The 22,953-nt window shown below is 42.0% G+C and overlaps 1 protein-coding gene across 1 annotated transcript; it reads left to right on the top strand.

The window, feature by feature from the left end:
* The first annotated feature begins 1,304 nt into the window (after positions 1-1,304).
* Positions 1,305-22,685, top strand: TNFRSF1A (TNF receptor superfamily member 1A). The gene is made up of 10 exons (XM_069754099.1): positions 1,305-1,590; positions 6,698-6,905; positions 12,010-12,138; positions 12,938-13,084; positions 13,190-13,271; positions 13,544-13,602; positions 14,262-14,405; positions 17,448-17,473; positions 18,289-18,442; positions 19,764-22,685. The coding sequence occupies exons 1-10, from the start codon at positions 1,570-1,572 to the stop codon at positions 20,021-20,023; spliced, it is 1,230 nt and encodes a 409-aa protein (XP_069610200.1). The 5' UTR covers positions 1,305-1,569; the 3' UTR covers positions 20,024-22,685.
* The last annotated feature ends 268 nt before the right edge of the window (positions 22,686-22,953 follow it).

A 22,953-nucleotide genomic window follows, 5' to 3' on the forward strand; every position in this document is an offset into this window, starting at 1 on the left:
GTAGAGTGGGGTACGAGTGTAAGTCTGTAGAGTGGGGTACGAGTGTAAGTCTGTAGAGTGGGGTACGAGTGTAAGTCTGTAGAGTGGGGTACGAGTGTAAGTCTGTAGAGTGGGGTACGAGTGTAAGTCTGTAGAGTGGGGTACGAGTGTAAGTCTGTAGAGTGGGGTACGAGTGTAAGTCTGTAGAGTGGGGTACGAATGTAAGTCTGTAGAGTGGGGTACGAGTGTAAGTCTGTAGAGTGGGGTACGAGTGTAAGTCTGTAGAGTGGGATACGAGTGTAAGTCTGTAGAGTGGGGTACGATTGTAAGTCTGTAGAGTGGGGTACGAGTGTAAGTCTGTAGAGTGGGGTACGAGTGTAAGTCTGTAGAGTGGGGTACGAGTGTAAGTCTGTAGAGTGGGATACGAGTGTAAGTCTGTAGAGTGGGGTACGAGTGTAAGTCTGTAGAGTGGGGTACGAGTGTAAGTCTGTAGAGTGGGGTACGAGTGTAAGTCTGTAGAGTGGGGTACGAGTGTAAGTCTGTAGAGAGGGGTACGAGTGTAAGTCTGTAGAGTGGGGTACGAGTGTAAGTCTGTAGAGAGGGGTACGAGTGTAAGTCTGCAGAGTGGGATACGAGTGTAAGTCTGTAGAGAGGGGTACGAGTGTAAGTCTGTAGAGTGGGGTACGAGTGTAAGTCTGTAGAGTGGGGTACGAGTGTAAGTCTGTAGAGAGGGGTACGAGTGTAAGTCTGTAGAGTGGGGTACGAGTGTAAGTCTGTAGAGAGGGGTACGAGTGTAAGTCTGCAGAGTGGGATACGAGTGTAAGTCTGTAGAGAGGGGTACGAGTGTAAGTCTGTAGAGTGGGGTACGAGTGTAAGTCTGTAGAGTGGGGTACGAGTGTAAGTCTGTAGAGTGGGGTACAAGTGTAGGTCTGTAGAGTGGGGTACGAGTATAAGTCTGTAGAGTGGGGTACGAGTGGGAGTCTGTAGAGTGGGGTACGAGTGTAAGTCTGTAAAGTGGGGTACGTCTTTATCTCTCCCTCCACCGGAGGTTGATGTGGGCAGCGGTGTGGGCATGTGTGGCCTACAGGCCCCAGATTGCGCATTGCTATTCTTAAAATATATTGTTAACATTCACTTAATTAAGTGAACTTTAAGAATCTGGTTGAGGCTCTACTTCTCCTCCACTCCTCTGCACCCTCTCTTGCAGCACATCCGCCCCCACATCTGGTGACTCTGTAGTTTTGTCACTTCCTGAGTTTCTCTGCAGACTTCTGTATTTTCTCTGTTTCTGGGATACAGAGCGATAGGGAGGGGAGCGAGCAGGTGACGTAGAGGGGAAGAACCAGGATACTGGAGAGAGAAGAGAGCCACAGGCAGACTTCTCCTAGGATCTGACAAGAGGGTGGGGGGGTCCTGGGACTGTAAGGATTAAAGCGAGTAGGTTCACTTCTCCGAAATATGAAAAATTAACTTTTTTTAGGAGACCAAAGACCGGAGCTCAATGTTGCCCTGAGTATAATATTCGTCTCCAAGTCTCGGAAAAAGATGAATAAAATTGACTGTCCAACTGTGCGGCGGAAATAACAAAAAATGGCCGGATTCTTCTACGCGGTGAGTAGTCGGGGGTATACGTATCGCCGCCGTGTCACGGCACTTATTTTACAATGGTCCGCTCTAAATTAAGGGAAACTTTAGGGCCGAAATCTCCTCTCGAGATTGATCTACGACACCATACACATAAGACGCTGTGCGCCTGGCTGACACTTGTTTCAATGATTTTTGACAATTGCCTTTTAAATTTACAATATTTGACTTTTACTGACAATATTTCCACGGCGGACTCGTATTTAGGATTATTCGATAATGCCCCTATTTACGGTACTTAGAGAACAGAAGGTGCATACAACTGAGCTGAGCTTGTGGAAGAACTGCAGAGATGTCATCAGATCAATAACGCTTACTGTACACACCGACCAACATTTAGCAAAAAAGCTGGAACTTGAGCAAGATTTTTAGGAAATGTATAATTTAGAGAAATTATTTGTTTTCCGCCTTTTTGGCAGATTTTTTTTTACCTGTTTTTTTAAACTTTTTAGACACCTTTATAAAAGTCGTGTGCAATTTATAATGCGTTTTGCATCATTTTTAATTTGAGTTTGTCAATAAAAGGCTCTTTTTTCTCATTATTTTCCTTCGCATGCTCAAACATAGTATTTGAGCACACTGAAGGTACTGTTAACACTTGAGCATGCTCAGATAACACTTTATCCGAGCATGGTCGCTCAACTCTAGCCCGCGTCAACTATGCAACTCCATATTTTTCAAATCACATTTGGTGCAAATTATGACACAGGAACTTTTTAAGACCCGGAGATCAAAATGTCAAATGTCATAAGTGAATGCAACATTTGCAAATTTTTATGATTGCTAAAAATGCAACATAAATTGAGTTATTTTGCTCCTTTTTATGTTGGATTTCCTACCATCTTTCCTCAACATTTTTAAGTGTTGGTGCAGTTATTAAAAAAAATAGTATTAAAACATTGCTAAAAACTATCAAAGGCATTTACAACAATGAAATATCACAATTTTCACAGACATTTTGCAGCAAGTTCAATAATAAATGTTTCCCACAACTTTTGTTGTGTTTTTAAAGCTTCTTTAATGAAGCGCCATGAATTGCTACCATTTTTAATGCATTTTTTTTTAATGATGTATTTGTAACATTTATTTTTTTGGTTGGAGGGGATTTGAGACTCTCGGAAAAAAAAATGTTATATATTTTAAAATTAATTTTGAGTTTAAAAGTACATTTAGGACAAAAGAAATGACGCCAATGAAAATGCTGCAAAATGACCGATTATTCTGCACATAAAAAAAAAGGTGAATTACATATTCATCTCAGCTACCTCAGCATTTTTTACAAGGCACATGCACCGTATGCTCTAGATGTAGCAGTGCTGAGTTTGCATTTAGGTGCAATTTCTCATATTATTATACTAATGTGCACTTAGCACTATGTGTAGAAAGAAAAATGCAAATCCAGCTCTGCTACATCTCTATAAAATATGTCATATGCTGTATACGTTAATGGCGCATAGATGAAGCAGAGGTGAGCTTGCGTATAAGCACAATTTATTGTAATATACCAGATGACAGCAGGTAGTTTTGCAACGCACTAAAGAAGTAAGGAAACAAGTTTAGCTCTGCTACATCATTTTGTGCTCTGCATACAAACATAGCAGAGCTGAGTCTGTAAAATTTCAATGTGCAGTTTTTATTTTTTTTTTGCATGGGACTGCAGGTTATTACAACAGATTAAATACACAGCCAATAAAGGGTTACTCTAGTGGCACCTTGAGCTCTGCTACACCTTGTGCTAGTGTAAGGTTCATTCCAGACCAGTTGGACGGCAGTGGAGGAACAAGAATGTGTTTCCTGGATTAGGAAAGCCGTCTGTTACGGGAAACTGCAGAATCACAGCCGTGGTTGTACAATACTGAGACTGTACTACAACTCCCCTCCTCCACCACAACTGCAATGGCCACATTGTGGCTTCATACAGATTCATTATGGCATTTTTTGGTGTAACCGTGGCGTGTATGTTATACTAACAGGATGGAAAGATTTTTTTCCTCAGACTTTGGGCTACATGTTGACTATGATTGTACCACAGACACCATGATGCCCACGTGCAAGCTATAGATAATCGCACATGGATTCTTTATGGCATCAGTTGCGGTTCCTTCACTATTTCGCTCACTTTGAAAATGTGAAAACCGTTTGCCGATATCTTTTTTTTCTGCTGAGATCTGAACAGGTGAAGTCATAGGCCGAAAGCCTGAGGCTGCACTACTGAGTGAGTGGTTCTGGGTCTGTTGTCATGGAGACTATTTAATGGGCTTTATATTTATTGTTTTTTTTTTTCATTCTTGGAAAAAATTAAACACAACCCCTTTAAGTTTAGCTGTTGTCTGAGCTTAACCCCTTCCTGGCCATAGAGACAACATGGATGCCAAACAGGTTTAGATCTTGTCACAATTTTTTCCTGTTTGATTACTGAACAAAAGCCATTTAATCATACTTCCCAAATCTAAAAGATAAGAAAGAAGGACACCCAGTGTTTAGTGCTCTGCAGCCATTTTTACCATAGTACCTCAACTTTGCCCTGTCCTGTATATATGCGAACACAGAAATATGCTCCTAGTGATGCCCATTAGTGCTCCTGCACAGTCTAGTATCATGTTCATTGAACCCACACTGTCCCCATATAATATTGCCCCCACAGCCCCACACAGAGTATGATGCCCCCACAACCCTCCATACTGTATGATGCACCCACAGCCCGCCACAAAGTATGATTCCTCCACAGCCCTCCATACTGTATGATGCCCTCACAGCCCTCCATACTGTATGAGGCCCCACAGCCCTCCATACTGTATGATGCCCCACAACCCTCCATACTGTATGATGCCCCACAGCCCTCCATACTGTATGAGGCCCCACAGCCCTCCATACTGTATGATGCCCCACAACCCTCCATACTGTATGATGCCCCACAGCCCTCCATACTGTATGAGGCCCCACAGCCCTCCATACAGTATGAGGCCCCATAACCCACCACACAAAGAATGATTCCACCACAGCCCTCCATACTGTATGATTCCCCCACACAAAGTATTCCTCCACAGCCCTCCATACTGTATGAGGCCCCCATAACCCACCACACAAAGTATGATTCCTACACAGCCCTCCATACTGTATGATGCCCTCACAGCCCTCCATACTGTATGAGGCCCCACAGCCCTCCATACTGTATGAGGCCCCATAACCCACCACACAAAGTATGATTCCTCCACAGCCCTCCATACTGAATGATGCCCTCACAGCCCTCCATACTGTATGAGGCCCCACAGCCCTCCATACTGTATGAGGCCCCATAACCCACCACACAAAGTATGATTCCTCCACAGCCCTCCATACTGAATGATGCCCTCACAGCCCTCCATACTGTATGAGGCCCCCATAACCCACCACACAAAGTATGATGCCCCCACAGCCCACTACACAAAGTATGATTCCTCCACAGCCCTCCATACTGTATGATGCCCCAACACACACTATGACAACCGACACTGCCTTCCATGCAGTATAATCCCCACACAGTCCCCACCACACAGTATGATGCCCTCACCACATAGTAAAATGCCCCCATAGTCCCCATATATGGTATCATAGCACCCATAGTCCCCCAAACATAGGATGATTCCCCACAATCCCACACACACAGTATTATGCATCCACACTATCCTCATGCAGTATAATGCCCACCACAGTCTGCCCAGCACAGAATGATGCCCCTAAAGCCCAAAACACAGTATTATGCTCCCACACAGGCCCCCATGCAGTATAATGCCCCGACAATCATCCTGACACATGATGCCCTCATAGATCCCCCACACACAGCATGATACATCCACAACCCCCACACACAGTACGATGCCCCGCACACAGCCTAATCCTCCCGTACACAGTATAATGCCCCCCACACATGGTATGATGTATCTACAGCCTCCCACACAGTTTGATGCTCCCACAGTATCATGCCCTTTTGTTCCCAACAATACACACACCTTGCCTACGTCCTGCTCCTCATCCCTGCTGCCAGTCATGTGACCTCAGAATGTCACATAACCTAAAAGTTCTTGTTGGACCCACAGTCTGTATTCTGACTGAACAGTGGAGGAAGGAGCTGACTGTTCCTTGCTCCACCATTGGATTCAACCTTATATGTGTTCTGAGTAGACCAATACAGATGAAGGCAGGTTATGCCCCCCCAACCTCCAGGGACAGGGAGACTCCCAAATTCCACAATTCCATGTGTAATCACATCTTTTTGAGGCCCTAAAGATGTATAATGTGGTCAATTTTCATTGCATTGAGGTTTTTTTTATCAAGAGTGGCAGAACCCCAAAGAAAGAGGGCACAACAGACAAGCGGTGAGACAGTAAACACAGATAAAGGTGATATCATCTAAGCTCAAGAGTCTGTACCTGGCGAATGGAGCCTTGAGCAAGGCCTACAGCTCCCATAGTTGTCAACTGTAGAGGCTGTAGGCCCTAAGACACTTCGGTGAAAAAGTGGGCATTCCAAGAGTGGATCGAGGCTTCTCTGAAAGCAGTGGAGGTATTCCTGGGACAGGAACGGGCTTGTGGCAAGAATTAAATGCTCATCCCTCCCAGAAATGTTGACTTCTATGCTATAACCGTTGGCTTGTTTTGGTACAGGGCACCAATGATAGAGTGGTCATAGTTGATGTCAGCTAAACCTAACAATTTTTGCCCAACTGGCTGAATACTTAACGTGTATGATGGTCTACCTACTTTCTCCCAACATCTTGACCTCATTAGATCAGACTGTTGGAAGTCAACATATCCTATACTTTGTTCCAAATAAGATATATGCAAGTCGAGATGTCCAGCAGTGGCTTATTTTCCCAGGCGTACATATATATATGGGGGTTAGGAAGGTTAGTTATATAGATAGCAGTTTCAAAAATCTGCTGCTTTTTCTTGGAGACAGTCTATGGTGTCGCTTCATCCTGTTGTCAGATCTTTAAGCTAATGGTTCCAACTAAGTAACCCCCCAAGAGATTCCTTTCTTGCATTGCTTTCATATATTATTTCTCATCAATGACAGCTATCTTATTGCTTTGCAGATTTCTCTATTCTGGATTTTGCCCACCCTATGTCACACATTGGACATTCCCTTAGAGGCGGCTCTGCTAATAAATGGTGAACCGGTGGGCTTCACAAGATCTGCTCACAGACACAAGAGATCAGAAACATCAAATGAAACTGTGACCTGCAAAGACCATGAATACAGACCAAAAAAAGCTAACTTCTGCTGCAACAAGTGTTTGGCGGGTGAGTATGTGTGGATATAAAAGGGTAACTCTGCTTAAAACAGTCACGTGATAGTTGTAAAAATTACTTCTTAAATTTTGGTATGTAATGCCGGACCTGCAGGATGGGGTAATTAAAGTGTTCAACCAGCTTCAAATTAGTTACCTATAATTAAATGAGGCCATTGATGTTAGATCAGTGGGGATCCGACACTTTGCACCTTAGTTATTTAAAGGGGCCATGGCTTTTGTGCAAATGTCAAGCCTACTTCAATATTTAGGTCTGTTTCTGGTTCACACTTTATGTGTCAGGAAGCTACTGAGATGTTATTATTTGGAGAAGGTAGACCACAGAAAACCTAAAGATCCAAGCTTATTGGCATCTTCAGCCAGAAATATTTTTTGGGTTGGAGATGAGCCCATCACTTGGTCAAGTTCTAGTTATTTCACGACCAATTATAAAAACAGACACAGAACTAAACCACCGGAGGTTGGAGATATTGGGCAGATGATCCTTTCTCCAATAAAGAATTGATGAACAATGAAGATGGTGAAATACTGGTCTTGGATGGAGGGAAGATGAAGTGATGACAACTAGCAGAAGATCGGATAGGTGCACCATTTTGACTTCGGCTTTGGGGAACCTTTTTTTTTTATCTATGTCTTACATATTTGCCTATCCTTTGAAAAAGTGGTGCTCTAATGGACTTGCAACACGGCTCACAAATTTTTTGGTTGTCACATTGGGACCTCCCGGAAATAAGCACAGTTTCTTCTTTGGTGTTTCACTCTCAGAGAAAGGAGAGACGTAATAGATTTGCGAAATTTGTCATATGTCATATTAGGACCTCCTGAATAGAAGCACAACTTTTTCTTTTTTCTTTGCTGTCTCACTTTTGGAAAAACGTGACACCTACTGAACTCCGAGAAGATTCGACAAACTTCAAAGATGTCACAGACAATTGGACATCCAGGAGAAAAGGACAACTTTTTCTTTGACGTGTTCAGAGGACTATTCAGTGGGTCAAGAATGTGACATGATCTGTCGGAAAAGGAGAAAGGTTTTGCAAACTAAAATTCCAGAGTTTGCATTTATGAGTTATTGTAATGTAAAAAATTCCACTTGACCAGTTGAGTGATCTTTTAGGTTTTAGAGGTAGTTTGAGGAACCCTTAAAGGGTGCGACTTTGTTGACCTTTTTTGGACCAGCACACTCTATTTTCTCCAAGAGACCAGAGCTAGTTCCTTGTCGTCTACCCACCCTGCCCTTTGTAAGACGTTCCTCCCATCATCACAAACCCACACAATGCCATTTTCACTGGCAGATCTAAGGTCTTCTGTGTGCAACCACATTTAAAGCAGTCGTGCACAGACGATCACATGGAGGCTTGGGTCTGAGGTTTCGCACCTGTGAGGTTCGCTGCACTGTAGTCATCAGAGCAGAGCGATGAGCTGGTAACCCGGTTTTTCATTGTGATGATGACTAAGGCAGAGTGTCGAAAATGAAAGTCAACGATGGTATGTTATGAGAATTCATCTCAGTGTCTTGATATCTGTGGTTACGGTAAAGCAGAATATATTCATGGGTAAAATACAACAGAAGGACACAATAGATGAGGCGTAAGATTCATGGCCAGTGCCCAATGCCAGTTTCAGTGTCCCATAACGGCAACCGCAGTGTCTCTCTAACAGTGACGGCCCCCGTAACGACCACAATTTCTCACAACTAGTAATGACAACCTCCGTGTTCCTGTATCAGTGATGACCAAAATGGCAGCAAAATGCCACAATGCCCACAGAACCGTGACAACAGCGCCAATATACAAGTGACACCTACAACACCTACAGAGACGCCCTAGAGTGTAACCATAAGGGCATCAACCACGGTGCTCCCGATAAGGTACAACAGCAATTCTCAGACGGGTCGCATGACCAAAACCATTTGTGCAACTTCTCCGAGGGCTGCTGTTGCATGCACGACTATTGTGGTCGTATTCAAGTTGTAGTCGCATACAACATGCATTGAAGTCTATGGCACGTGTGTTGCTTGCGACATGTGACCAGCATCAGAAAATCAAACACATTTGGAAACATTTGCAACTCTGTATCACAGTCACAGTGGGCCGCAGGTCACAATAGGAAATCATTAGATGCAAATTTGCAATAGGCTAAGGCTACTTTCACACTAGTCCGTCGGTACGGGCCGTCCCAAACCGTCGGCCCGACGTACCGACGGACAGTGTGATTGATTAGCACAACGGGGGCAGCGGATGCAGTTTTACAACGCATCCGCTGCCCCATTGTAATGTCCGGGGAGGAGGGGGCGGAATCGGTCAGAAATGGTGGACTCGACGCACAAAAAAAGTTACATGTAACTTTTTTGTGCCGACGGTGCGCCAAAACACGACGCATCTGTCGCACGACGGATGCGACGTGTGGCCATACGTCGCAATGCGTCGGTAATACATGTGTATGGAGAAAAAACGCATCCTGCGGGCACATTTGCAGGATGCGTTTTTTTCCAAAACTTCGCATTGCGACGTACGCCTAAAAACGCTAGTGTGAAAGCAGCCTAACGCGATCTGAATGTCACACAACACATTGACACTTTGCCCTGTTGCCATGAGTGAGCTAGCCACTTTACTCCATAAGAGTGCCATATAAGAGGCAGACACTATTCTCCTATAGAAGCGTCCCCGTAAGCATAGAAGTGCCCCCATAACATAGACCGCTGCAATGGCCCCATAACAATGGCCCTACAGTAATTACAGTAGTACTGCTCAAATAAGAGACAAAACCCCTTTGCCCCCATAACTCAGATTACTCCCACCTAGAAAGACAACCAGTGTGCCTCCATAACAGTGCCCCATAAAAGGAGCAGTCAGAGTGCTCCCGTGAAAATTCCTCCTAAGAAAGACGACCACAGTTTCTCCATAACAGTGCCAGTATGAAAGAGGCAGTTAGAATGCTCCTGTGAAAGTCCCTGCCTAGAAAGACCACCGATTGTGTCTCTATAACAGTGCTAGTATAAGAGAGGCAGTCAGAGGGCTCCTGTAAAGACAATCAATGTGTCTCCATAACAGTGTCCCTATGAGAGGCAGTCAGAGGGCTACTCTAAAAGTACTCCATCAGAAAGACAGTCATTGTGTCTCCACAACAGTGCCGATATTAGAGGGGCAGTCAGAGAGGTCCTGTGAAAATCCCCCCTAAGAAAGAAACCAATGTGTCTCCATAACAGTGCCCCTATAAGAGAGGCAGTTAGAGGGCTCCTGTAAAAGTTGTCTGTTAGAAAGACAACCAGTGTGTCTCCATAACAATGCCAGTGTAAAAAAAGGCAGAGAGCTCCTGTGAAAATCCCCCCGTAAGAAAGACAACCAGTGTGTCTCCATAACAATGCCCCTATAAGAGAGACAGTCACTCACCCCATATCAGTGCCCTTATAAGAGAGCCAGTCTCATTGCTTCTATTACAGTGAGTGACCCTATAACAGGGCCCTCATTGAGTGACCCTATAACAGGGCCCTCATTACAGAGACCCCGCCGGGCCCTGTTAGCGTTGTCTTCTATCAGCTACTTCCATGGAACCTTGTAGCAAACAATATGTCGGCCATTACAGCTCCCCGGGGGTCCGGCCCCAGCTTTATATAATCCTAAAGGTGAAATCAGTCTAACCAGAAACATGAATGTGGGGGATGAATAATTGTCATAAAGAGGGTCAGGAAAGTTACTGGGAAGCGAAGTATCGCAAGACAATCATCTACGACGTCTCGAGGAACGTGTTTTCTGTGACATGCCTGGCCCCATCTCCGGATGCGTCTGGATTGCTGAGATTAGGAGGGAGACTGTAAGTGCAGCCCCTCGGGCATTTGATCTACTGCCAGATAGAAGTAAATGATAACAAACAGGAATCTGCAAAAATAATAAAAAAACACAAAGAGCTAACGAGCGCCACGCTGTTATTATTATTAATATTATCCCCCCCCCTCCACCAAGATTTCCTAATATCACCTCATGACACATCGGGCTACGCCCGTCAACCCAGACACCTGAACATGGTCATTAGGAGCCATCATAGACCTTGTATAGCTACAGGATAATGGCCGGGGGGTCCTGCCGGGATACCGCATAGGATCCGATCATAACCTGCTGCACCGCTCCAGTTTCTCATTCCCTGCGGGGTCAGACGATCAAGAACGCAGGCTGCTTTAATGGGCAACATAGATAGACTTAATCACTTGTGGATCTGCAGCATTTCCGCGCGGAAAAAACGCTGTGAATCCGCAGGAAATCCGCAACGTGTGCACATACCCTTAGGACAAAACCTCGCAGGGTATAGCATACTCACAACATCCCTGCGTCACAGAGCGCCCCCTCAAGGCTGGCATCAACAACACAACGAATAGGCCTGGAATGTTATTCAGATGGCAGTCAGTCGCCGGGGTAAACTGCTGCAGCACAAGGGAGAGTTTTGGGTGATATTATTACGGAACTGTCGATATAGAACAAACACTTTTTGGCACATGTAGAGGACCCTCCTGAACACCAAGAAGCTTCTATGGAGAGCGACATGTCACAATTTTTCTACCCCTGTCAATTAATTTGTGAATATTCAGGAGGAATAACAGAGGATCGGCAAAATTCAGAGATATGAAAAAAAAAAAGGTTTAAAGAAATGGTATTTCACAGGAATACAAATTATTACTAAAAAAGTAAAATATGTCAGAGTGTAATAGTGGGTGGACTGGAGCCTAGAGGGGCTCAAAAGATCAGAAGACCATAACTATTAACGACCTGTAGCCATCGGGGGTCTCTGAGATTTTGCAATGGGGTCATAAGTTGGGGGGTGACAAATCTCTGATTAAGTATTTATGTGTTAATCAGCCCAACAGTAGACTAAGTTACCAAATATCGGAAAGCGATGCCAGATCAGTCAACAGCAGCTTGTTAGCGGATTCCAAATATCAATGATTAAATACTGCATTAAAATAAGTGAAAACTCCATAACTCCAGGGGCTCCGGATATCAGTGCGGAGATATAGGGTCCCCCTGACCCCATTATATCAGCCCTCGCTGTATGATATCACTGTATCAGGTCTGCATCCATATAACGGAGCTTTATCTCTGCAGGTTACAGGGTGATCGCCGACTGTTCAGGAGAAGGAATGAAAACCGAATGTGCCCCCTGTGAACGGGACCGCTACAGGAAAACCCCCAACAGCTCGAAATTCTGCTCTGAGTGCAATCCCTGCTTATCCCGTGAGTGCAGAGTCCACGGGGACATCGTGCTGCTTTACGGCTGTTCTTACTCGTTCTCATCGTGTGCCAGCATATACTAAGGCTGTGTTCACACGCTGCTTTTTTTTTCATGCATTTTTTTTTTTATGCAAATTTTCACCTGCGTTTTACAGTATCAGCGAAGTCTATGTGATTTCAGAGATTTCACGCGCACAGCTTTTTTTTTTTTTTTTGTCCTTGGGTTTTGCAGAATGGAACATGTCACTCCCTTCAGCTTTTTTTTCACCCATTAAAACCAATGGGTGGTAAAAAAAAAAAAAAAAAACACAAAAACGCAGGTATCAGTTTTTAGCTGCATTTTTTTGTGCCAAAACCTAATGAAGTAGAATCAGATTTTTTTTGTATTTTGCTCTAAACTTTTATCAGCATGCACAAGAGACAAATGTAGCATGGCAAAAAAACGCAGCAAAAAATGCAACAAAAATGAAGCAAAACTTGCGTTTTTGCAGCAAATTTCTTACTGCCAAAGAACAGAAAAAAAGAAAAAAAAGCATAAAAATTTAAAAAATTTTTTTATTGAGTTGCAATAATAATTCTGTAAACAGAGATATTCTCATAAGACAAAGCCGCACTTTTAAGTTAGGAGAGAGGACACAGGCTTGGACTGGCCGGCAGGAGGGCAGGGGAATCCTCCGGTGGGCCACCACCCTCTTATAGGAGCAGTACTTGGCACTATATACATGAATCACTATGTACAAAGGCGGCATCTTATTAATTTACCCGGTTCTGACTGTTATTGGACTGATTGTGTTTCTTTCAGAGTTTGGCCAAATTCTGTCACAACCCTGCACTACGAAAAATGACACCGTCTGCGGATGTCCGGCCGGTCGTTACAAGTCTAGCAGCGATCGGAAATTCACGTGTCTGCAGTGCACCGTGTGCAAGAACGGGACGGCGATCTACCACTGTAAGTTTCACTCCGGATTTCCATCGTGTTCTAGATTCTGATATTCTAAATTATTAGGTGCCGGATTAAAGGAATTTTAACATTGTGTCTAAAATCATTTTTTAGGCACGGCAGACCGTAACACTGTGTGTCAATGCCACATACACTTTTATCTGGACCGCACTGGAGAATGTCGCCCGTGTGAGGAGTAAGTATAACCAGAGGTTGGGGGACACATGGGGTCAGGGGTAGTTTCTGCAGTGACTATTATGTAATTTTATTTTTACTTATATCGCCACCCAGTGGCACTAATTGGTATTGCAGCTGGAAAATTCTGCTATATTAGTGTGAATGCGGCCATAGACTTCATATATTAGCAGGAAGAATGAGAACAATTGAAGCAGAATGTCTATTTCAGCAATATTTGTGGGATTTGTGTTTTTTTGAATCACATTAAGTAAACATTACTTATGATTTTAGGTGTGATAATGCAGAAGACTGTGTGAAACACTGCCATTTGCCCGTTAAAAAGCCAGAAGGTAAGCGAGAAATCACATCTGTAGGTGCACTAATCATCAGCCCGTTAGTCTTTGTTGTCTATTTTCTATTTTCTGATCCAAAGCTCCAAATCCCTTGCTTACCTAAATTGCTAAATAATAAAAAGTTATGACCACCTGAAGCCACCACTAGGGGGAGCTCAAGAGTCCAATACATATAGTTACATATATACAGTGTGCGGTGAGCTCCCCCTGGTGGTGACAGAATTCCATCATGCAGTGATATATCTGGTACCGTCCACTATAAATTCAATATATATTAGGAAATGTTAGATCTTTCAAAAATAGTAAAAAATTAAAATTACTAAATTTAAAAATTAAAAATAGCATAGTAGTGTTTTTACCTAAATGAAGATTAATCATTGTTTAATCAAATGTCCTGAAACCTTTCAATGTCTCGACATTTTGAAGATCTATGCTTGCTGTCAGTAACATCTGTCTCTTGAATGTGCTGTTACAATGTATCAGTGCAGATCACCCAGACAGCAGATCTTACAGTTCACAGAGGACTGTCTTGTAGCAAACCATCAGCTGTGATTAGTATTTGGTCTGTACTGGTTTCCATTTTGGGTTTTTACATTAAATCTGGCTCCAAACTGGGACACGGCATGTTATGTTACTTTTATACTGTTACATTTCAGAATCAAACATTACATCGATGATCTTCGCTGGAGTTTTGGGTGTCACCTGTCTGGCTTTGGTAGCTGTGCTTGTTTTTAAGAATCGCAAGAAGGTCCTCTCCATTTTACAGAAAAAGAACTCGCTCCCGATCACCGAAGAAACAGGTATTGAATGTAATAAATAGTAGAGAAGCGTGGTCTCTGTAATCGGGAACACTTGAAAACCTTTTTTTAGGTGGCGGCACGGGAAGTCAAGTTGTTGGAACACTTGAAAACCTTTTTTTAGGTGGCGGCACGGGAAGTTTTTAGTGTTTCAAGTTGTTGGAACACTTGAAAACCTTTTTTTAGGTGGTGACACGGGAAGTTTTTAGTTCTTCAAGTTGTTGGAACACTTGAAAACCTTTTTTTAGGTGGTGACACGGGAAGTTTTTAGTGCTAAAAGTTGTTGGAATACTTGAAAACCTTTTTTTAGGTGACGGCACGGGAAGTTTTTAGTGTTTCAAGTTGTTGGAACACTTGAAAACCTTTTTTTAGGTGGCGGCACGGGAAGTCAAGTTGTTGGAGCACTTGAAAACCTTTTTTTAGGTGGCGGCACGGGAAGTTTTTAGTGTTTCAAGTTGTTGGAACACTTCAAAACCTTTTTTTAGGTGGTGACACGGGAAGTTTTTAGTTCTTCAAGTTGTTGGAACACTTGAAAACCTTTTTTTAGGTGGTGACACGGGAAGTTTTTAGTGCTTCAAGTTGTTGGAACACTTGAAAACCTTTTTTTAGGTGACGGCACGGGAAGTTTTTAGTGTTTCAAGTTGTTGGAACACTTGAAAACCTTTTTTTAGGTAGCAGCACGAGAATTTTTTAGTACTTCAAGTTGTTGGAACACTTGAAAACCTTTTTTAGGTGGCGGCACGGGAAGTTTTTAGTGCTTCAAGTTGTTGGAACACCTGAAAACCTTTTTTTAGGTGGCGGCACGGGAAGTTTTTAGTGTTTCAAGTTGTTGGAACACTTCAAAACCTTTTTTAGGTGGCGGCACGGAAAGTTTTTAGTTGCTTCAAGTTGTTGGAACACTTCAAAACCTTTTTTAGGTGGCGGCACGGGAAGTTGTTAGTTGCTTCAAGTTGTTGGAACTCTTGAAAACCTTTTTTTTAGGTGGCGGCACGAAAATTTTTTAGTACTTCAAGTTGTTGGAACACTTGAAAACCTTTTTTCAGGTGGCGGCACAGTAAGTTTTCAGTACTTCAAGTTGTTGGAACACTTGAAAACCTTTTTTTTGGGTGGTGACACGGGAAGTTTTTAGTGCTTCAAGTTGTTGGAACACTTGAAAACCTTTTTTTTAGGTGGTGACACGGGAAGTTTTTAGTGCTTCAAGTTGTTGGAACACTTGAAAACCTTTTTTAGGTGGCGGCATGAGAATTTTTTAGTACTTCAAGCTGTTGGAACACTTGAAAACCTTTTTTAGGTGGCGGCACAGGAAGATTTTAGTACTTCAAGTTGTTGGAACACTTGAAAACCTTTTTTTAGGTGGCGGCACAGGAAGTTTTTGGTACTTCAAGTTGTTGGAACACTTGAAAACCTTTTTTTAGGTGGCGGCACAGGAAGTTTTTAGTGTTTCAAGTTGTTGGAACACTTGAAAACCTTTTTTTAGGTGGCGGCATGGGAAGTTTTTAGTGCTTCAAGTTATTGGAACACTTGAAAACCTTTTTTTAGGTGGTGACATGGGAAGTTTTTAGTGCTTCAAGTTGTTGGAACACTTGAAAACCTTTTTTTGGGTGGTGACACGGGAAGTTTTTAGTGCTTCAAGTTGTTGGAACACTTGAAAACCTTTTTTTTAGGTGGCGGCACAGGAAGTTTTTAGTGCTTCAAGTTGTTGGAACACTTGAAAACCTTTTTTTTAGGTGGCGGCACAGGAAGTTTTTAGTGTTTCAAGTTGTTGGAACACTTGAAAACCTTTTTTTTAGGTGGTGACACGGGAAGTTTTTAGTGCTTCAAGTTGTTGGAAAACTTGCAAACCTTTTTATAGGTGGCGGCACGGAAAGTTTTTAGTGCTTCAAGTTGTTGGAACACTTGAAAACCTATTTTTTAGGTGGCGGCACGGAAAGTTTTTAGTGCTTCAAGTTGTTGGAACACTTGAAAACCTTTTTTTAGGTGGCGGCATGGGAAGGTATGTCGTAGGAACACTTGAAAACCTTTTTTTAGGATGCTGCACGGGAAGTCAAGTTGTTGGAACACTAGAAAACCTTTTTTAGGTGGCGGCATGGGAAGTTTTTAGTGCTTCAAGTTGTTGGAACACTTGAAAACCTATTTTTTAGGTGGCGGCATGGGAGGTTGTTTTCCCATGAGCCAGTCCCCTTTCATGCGCCACAATGAAGGGCTGTTCTGTAAAAGTGACGCCCTCTCTGGTTGTAATATTAATTTTCAGGTAGAACCACATCTAGGATTACACAATTGCACAGCAAAACCAGGTTCAAGACCCCTAAGAGGATGATAAAGGAGAGTAAAAATATATTTTTAAGAATATCAAAACTTTACAAAAAAAAAAATTCAGAACACAGAATCAAAGAAATAAAAATAAACATCTGCTATCGCCCTGTCCACAATAGTTCACTCTATCCAAACATGAAAATATTTAATCCAAATAATAAAATAAAGCAAAAAAATAATAACTAAAAAATCCAGAATTCAGCTACTGAACCTCCACTAAAAAAGGCCTTTAAAAGAAAAACATTCTATGTACCTCAAAAATAGTCCCAATGAAAATGTTACCTTGCAACCCAAAAATCGCCATAACACAACTCAAACAATGGAAAAATTGAAAAGTTACAGGTCCCCGAAAAATGGTGACAAAAGCCCAAAAATTTTTTTTACAAAAGCATTAAAATGTAATAAAAAAATAATATAAAAGTTTGGTATCACCAAAATATGCTGACCCCGAGAATCATATTGTCATCACACAATGAGCGCGGTTAAACAAATTAAAAAAACTTTGGCAGAATTGCGGGGCTTTTTTTTAATTCACCGAACTTGGAATTTGTATCCTGTGATTTCATACATTATTTGGTAAAGTGAATGGTGTCAAAAGTACAATTCACCCACAAAATAAAAGAGCCCCAATATGGCTAAGTTGTTCGAAAAATAAAAAAGTCATGAAACATGAATTTGTGGTAGAAAAGAGTTAATTATGATGTATTTATTTTATTTTATTTTTTTTTCTAGGAACTGGCCAACAGAGAGATCCTCTGGTATGTATGACATGCTTGTCCTTAATGGAACTATAGAGTTTGTCCCATTAGAATATCTTCCTTTTTAAGCCAGATATCCTCTAATAAAGAGCGTCTTCTTCTCTGGAGGACTGAACACGACCGGGTCTTATATGTTACACCATAACTGCCATGTAATACCTCACTTCTCCTCTAGAGGTCACTGCGGGGAAAAGGTTTAGATTCCAGCAGTAATAGCAATTGATCACGAGAGGTTTCAGCTCCTGGAACTGCCCCAATTTGCAACACGATGGATTGTCGACTTTTAGGAGCAATGTTTTCACTATAACTTAAATGCATGTATTTTTTGGCTAAAAATCATATTTCAATTGGGTTTCATTAAAAATTTTGAAAAATTTTGCACAATGATCAATGAAACCCAATTGAAAAAATATTTTTTTTTTAGCCTCGAATGCATGAATTTAAGTTAAAAATAAAAATTGTCCCTAAAGATGGACAACCCCTAAGGATACAGGATGCGTGATAAGTTACTGATCATTGGCCTTCCCACTAATCTATAAAGTCAAGGTCCTAGGTCCCCCATATGGTGAGACCAATGGTCATGCATGCGCGCTACTGCTCTTTTTTCTATTTATGGTACTGATGAAGATATCTGAGCGCCATACTTGGCGGTCTTGGCTGGAATATGATGGCTGTCCTCACCCGATCACACTAGTCTAGGAATAAAATGTACAGAGGTCCACACAGCCCTTATCCACCATTACTTACCCCATCACAAACCTATCAAAGGTTTAAAGAAAACAAAAGTAACTAAAACATTACTTTTTTTTCTTTAGATGGAAACCACAAAGCCAGTGAATAAATCAAATTATCTTCCGGGACACATCGTTTCTGTTGAAGAAGAGGCACCTCAACAGCTAAACGAAGCTCAAAACTCTACACTTCCATTACCGGACATCACGCTGCAGACCACAACACCATGTCTATACAGTAAGTAAAGATATGAGGGTCTGGGTCATACACAGTCAGTCAAAACTCATGCAGATAGAACGTCAGAAAAGACCAGGTAGACAATCAATCCAGAAAAACAGCAAAATCAGGGCTAAGTATCTGTAATATAGAATACTACTTGGTAGAGGGTGGACCAGAAAGAGGACTGCACCAGGGCTGTAAATATGTCAACTGGAAGACTTTCAGGTAGAGGGAAGACAAGGTTATGAATTTGGAATCTGGAGGACATTCCGGTAGAGGGTGGACCAGAAAGAGGACTGCATCAGGGCAATAAATATGACAACTGGAAGACTTTCAGGTAGAAGGAAGACAATGCTATGAATTTGGAATCTGGGGGAAATTCCAGTAGAGGGTGGACCAGAAAGAGGACTGCATCAGGGAAATAAATATGACAACTGGAAGACTTTCAGGTAGAAGGAAGACAAGGCTATGAATTTGGAATCTGGAGGAAATTCCGGTAGAGGGTGGACCAGAAAGAGGACTGCACCAGGGTTATAAATATGTCAACTGGAAGACTTTCAGGTAGAGGGAAGACAAGGCTATGAATTTGGAGTCTGGAGGAAATTCCGGTAGAGGGTGGACCAGAAAGAGGACTGCACCAGGGCTATAAATATGTCAACTGGAAGACTTTCAGGTAGAGGGAAGACAAGGCTATGAATTTGGAGTCTGGAGGAAATTCCGGTAGAGGGTGGACCAGAAAGAGGACTGCACCAGGGCTATAAATATGTCAACTGGAAGACTTTCAGGTAGAGGGAAGACAAGGCTATGAATTTGGAGTCTGGGGGAAATTCCGGTAGAGGGTAGACCAGAAAGAGGACTGCATCAAGGTTATAAATATGACAACTGGAAGACTTTCAGGTAGAGGGAAGACAAGGCTATGAATTTGGAGTCTGGAGGAAATTCCGGTAGAGGGTGGACCAGAAAGAGGACTGCACCAGAGCTACGAATCTGTCATCTGAAAAAACTTTGTGTTCAGGTAGAGGGTGGACCAAGAAGAGAAAAGAAAACTGGGCCTGAAATGTGCAGATGACTTTCAATGAGAAGATAAATGTCAAAACTAGGAAAGCTATAAAAATATTGTTTTTGTTTAGGATCTGACCAAGATTTCGGGAGTTGTGCTTTAAATGTTTTCTTGACAACGTTAAGTGACTGGGGTGATACATTGAATTTCTCTACTATAATCCTTGTTTTAGAACCGTACCACCTACTCTTTGACTTTTCTGTAGTAGAATTGGCTCATACAGATGAACATCTTGATATTTTTTTATGGTTTCTTCAACTTTACATTTTTGTCTTTTAGGTCCGGAAGTCCTTTACAAAATCATTGAATTAATTCCGTTTGGTCGCTGGAAGGAGTTTATTCGCCGTTTGGGTGTCACTAACCATGTCATTGAGACGTCCGAACAAGACTACCGACATTGCAAGGACGCTCAGTACGCAATGCTCTCGTTTTGGGTCCAAAACGTTGGTTCATCTAGAGAGTCAAAAGACTCAATGTTCACAGTATTGAGAGAGATGAACTTGGGAGGATGTATAGAGAGGATCGAGCAGAGCTGGTGACGATTCTCTTGGCTAAATCTGGATGTACGAATATAGGACTTAAAGAAAAACATTTTACTTGTACTTTTTGTATTTTCACGAGAGGCCAAAGTTATATATCATCCTTTATTACAGCTGAGACATATATTTCTGGCCTTCTCGAAATTCCCATGACTTACAGTATATCTGTGGCTGTATCTATACTAAGCTCAATAGATTTTTTTTTACATTACATGTCAGTTTATCAATGGGATATAACTTGCTCCACCAAGGACCAGCACATGGACATGTCTTCCCGATTAACCCATTTTGTGTACCTGTTTGCATCAACTTTCATTCATGTAAACCCATAAATCAAAGAAAAAAAATGGTCAATCTAAACAGATGATCAATGGGTCCTGTTGCTGGATGACACTTAGTATCGAATCATCTAATTTTCAAGATAGATCTCCCACCCATCTTGAAGAACCTTGGTCTGAAGTTGAATGGAATCTCCATTCTTTCCATGCAAAATAGATTTCTAACGCGTCATGAAGAACCTTGGTCTGAAGTTGAATGGAATCTTCATTGTGACCATCCAAGATAGATTTCCCACCCATGAAGATAGACTTTGGTCTGATATTGAATCTCTATATTCTGAACTCATGTCCACATTGATGGAGATTTTACTCTGCTGTATCGTTTCCCGTTTTCACCTGGGTTTCACCATTCATTCCATTTTCCATTCCTCATATATAAAAAAAACTTTTGGAGTACAAGCAACTAACTTGCGAAGGCTATGGAAAATGTGGATGCAACCTAGGAGGACGCATTGTCGGAAGTGGAGAACCAGAATAGATTCCTTTTCAGCACATTCCATTTAGATTTCTAAAGACTTTTTTACGTGACGCATCACCTCTGTAAAAATCTCCCTATCCAATGTACATATTTTTAAGAACGTACAGTTAGGTCCATATATATTTGGACAGAGACAACATTTTTCTAATTTTGGTTATAGACATTACCACAATGCATTTTAAACAAAACAATTCAGATGCAGTTGAAGTTCAGACTTTCAGCTTTGATTTGAGGGTATCCACATTAAAATTGGATGAAGGGTTTAGGAGTTTCAGCTCCTTAACATGTGCCACCCTGTTTTTAAAGGGACCAAAAGTAATTGGACAGAGTCAATAATTTTAAATTAAAAGTTCATTTTTAGTACTTGGGTTGAAAACCCTTTGTTGGCAATGACTGCCTGAAGTGTTGAACTCATGGACATCACCAGATGCTGTGTTTCATTCTTTTTGAAGCTCTGCCAGGCCTTCACTGTGGTGGTTTTCAGTTGCTGTTTGTTCGTGGGCCTTTCTGTCTGAAGTTTAGTCTTTAACAAGTGAAATGCTGCTCAATTGGGTTGAGATCAGGTGACTGACTTGGCCATTCAAGAATATTCCACTTCTTTGCTTTAATAAACTCCTGGATTGCTTTGACTTTATGTTTTGGGTCATTGTCCATCTGTAGTATGAAACGACGACCAATCAGTTTGGCTGCATTTGGCTGGATCTGAGCACACAGTATGGCGGCTCTGAAGACCTCAGAATTCATTTGGCTGCTTCTGTCCTGTGTCACATCATCAATAAACACTAGTGACCCAGTGCCCCTGGCAGCCATGCATGCCCGCGCCATCACACTGCCTCCGCCGTGTTTTACAGATGATGTGGTATGCTTTGGATCATGAGCTGTACCACGCCTTTGCCATACTTTTCTCTTTCCATCATTCTGGTAGAGGTCGATCTTGGTTTCATCTGTCCAAATAATGTTCTTCCAGAACTGTGCTGGGTTTTTTAGATGTTTTTTAGCAAAGTCCAGTCTAGCCTTTTTATTCTTGATGCTTATTAGTGGCTTGCACCGTGCAGTGAACCCTCTGTATTTACTTTCATGCAGTCTTCTCTTTATGGTAGATTTGGATATTGATACGCCGACCTCCTGGAGAGTGTTGGTCACTTGGTCGGCTGTTGTGAAGGGGTTTCTCTTCACCATGGAGATTATTCTGCGATCATCCACCACTGTTGTCTGCCGTGGGTGCCCAGGTCTTTTTGCATTGATGAGTTCACCAGTGCTTTCTTTCGTTCTCAGGATGTACCAAACTGTAGATTTTGCCGCTCCTAATATTGTAGCAATTTCTCAGATGGGTTTTTTCTGTTTTCGCAGCTTAAGGATGGCTTGTTTCACCTGCATAGAGATCTCCTTTGACCACATGTTTACTTCCCAGCAAAACCTTCCAAATGCAGCACCACACCTCAAATCAACTCCAGGCATTTTATCTGCTTAATTGAGAATTACATAACGAAGGGATTGCCCACACCGGTCCATGAAATAGCCTTGGAGTCAATTGTCCAATTACTTTTGGTCCCTTTAAAAACAGGGTGGCACTTGTTAAGGAGCTGAAATTCCTAAACCCTTCATCCAATTTTAATGTGAATACCCTCAAATGAAATCTGAAAGTCTGAACTTCAACTGCATCTGAATTGTTTTGTTTAAAATTCATTGTGGTAATGTCTATAACCAAAATTAGAAAAATGTTGTCTCTGTCCAAATATATATGGACCTAACTGTAGATGTATATTTTTGTACCCAGCTGAATTCTATACGTTGCTGCCAGTTTCATTCACCGGTAATCACAATAAAATAAATATAGGTGATTTGATATGATGGAGGCTTTTTAATGAAGGTTAAAACACATATGCGTAAAAAAAAATGTACTGTCAAGTATAAGAAAAAAAGTCGAGTTAGGAACATATTTCACACATAACGATCCTTGTGCCTTATTCTGCAATTGGAAACAAAAAGGAATCGTTCAGTTACTGGGTTTGGGGCTAAGAAGAAAATAAGTGCGACTCAAAGGGATAGGCCAAGCTCAGACAGGTATATCTCATGGCCCGAAATTCTTGGACTGACCACAGGTCTCACCACCT

The sequence above is a fragment of the Ranitomeya imitator genome, chromosome 2 (genome assembly GCF_032444005.1).
Source record: "Ranitomeya imitator isolate aRanImi1 chromosome 2, aRanImi1.pri, whole genome shotgun sequence".
Taxonomy (NCBI): Eukaryota; Metazoa; Chordata; class Amphibia; order Anura; family Dendrobatidae; genus Ranitomeya; species Ranitomeya imitator.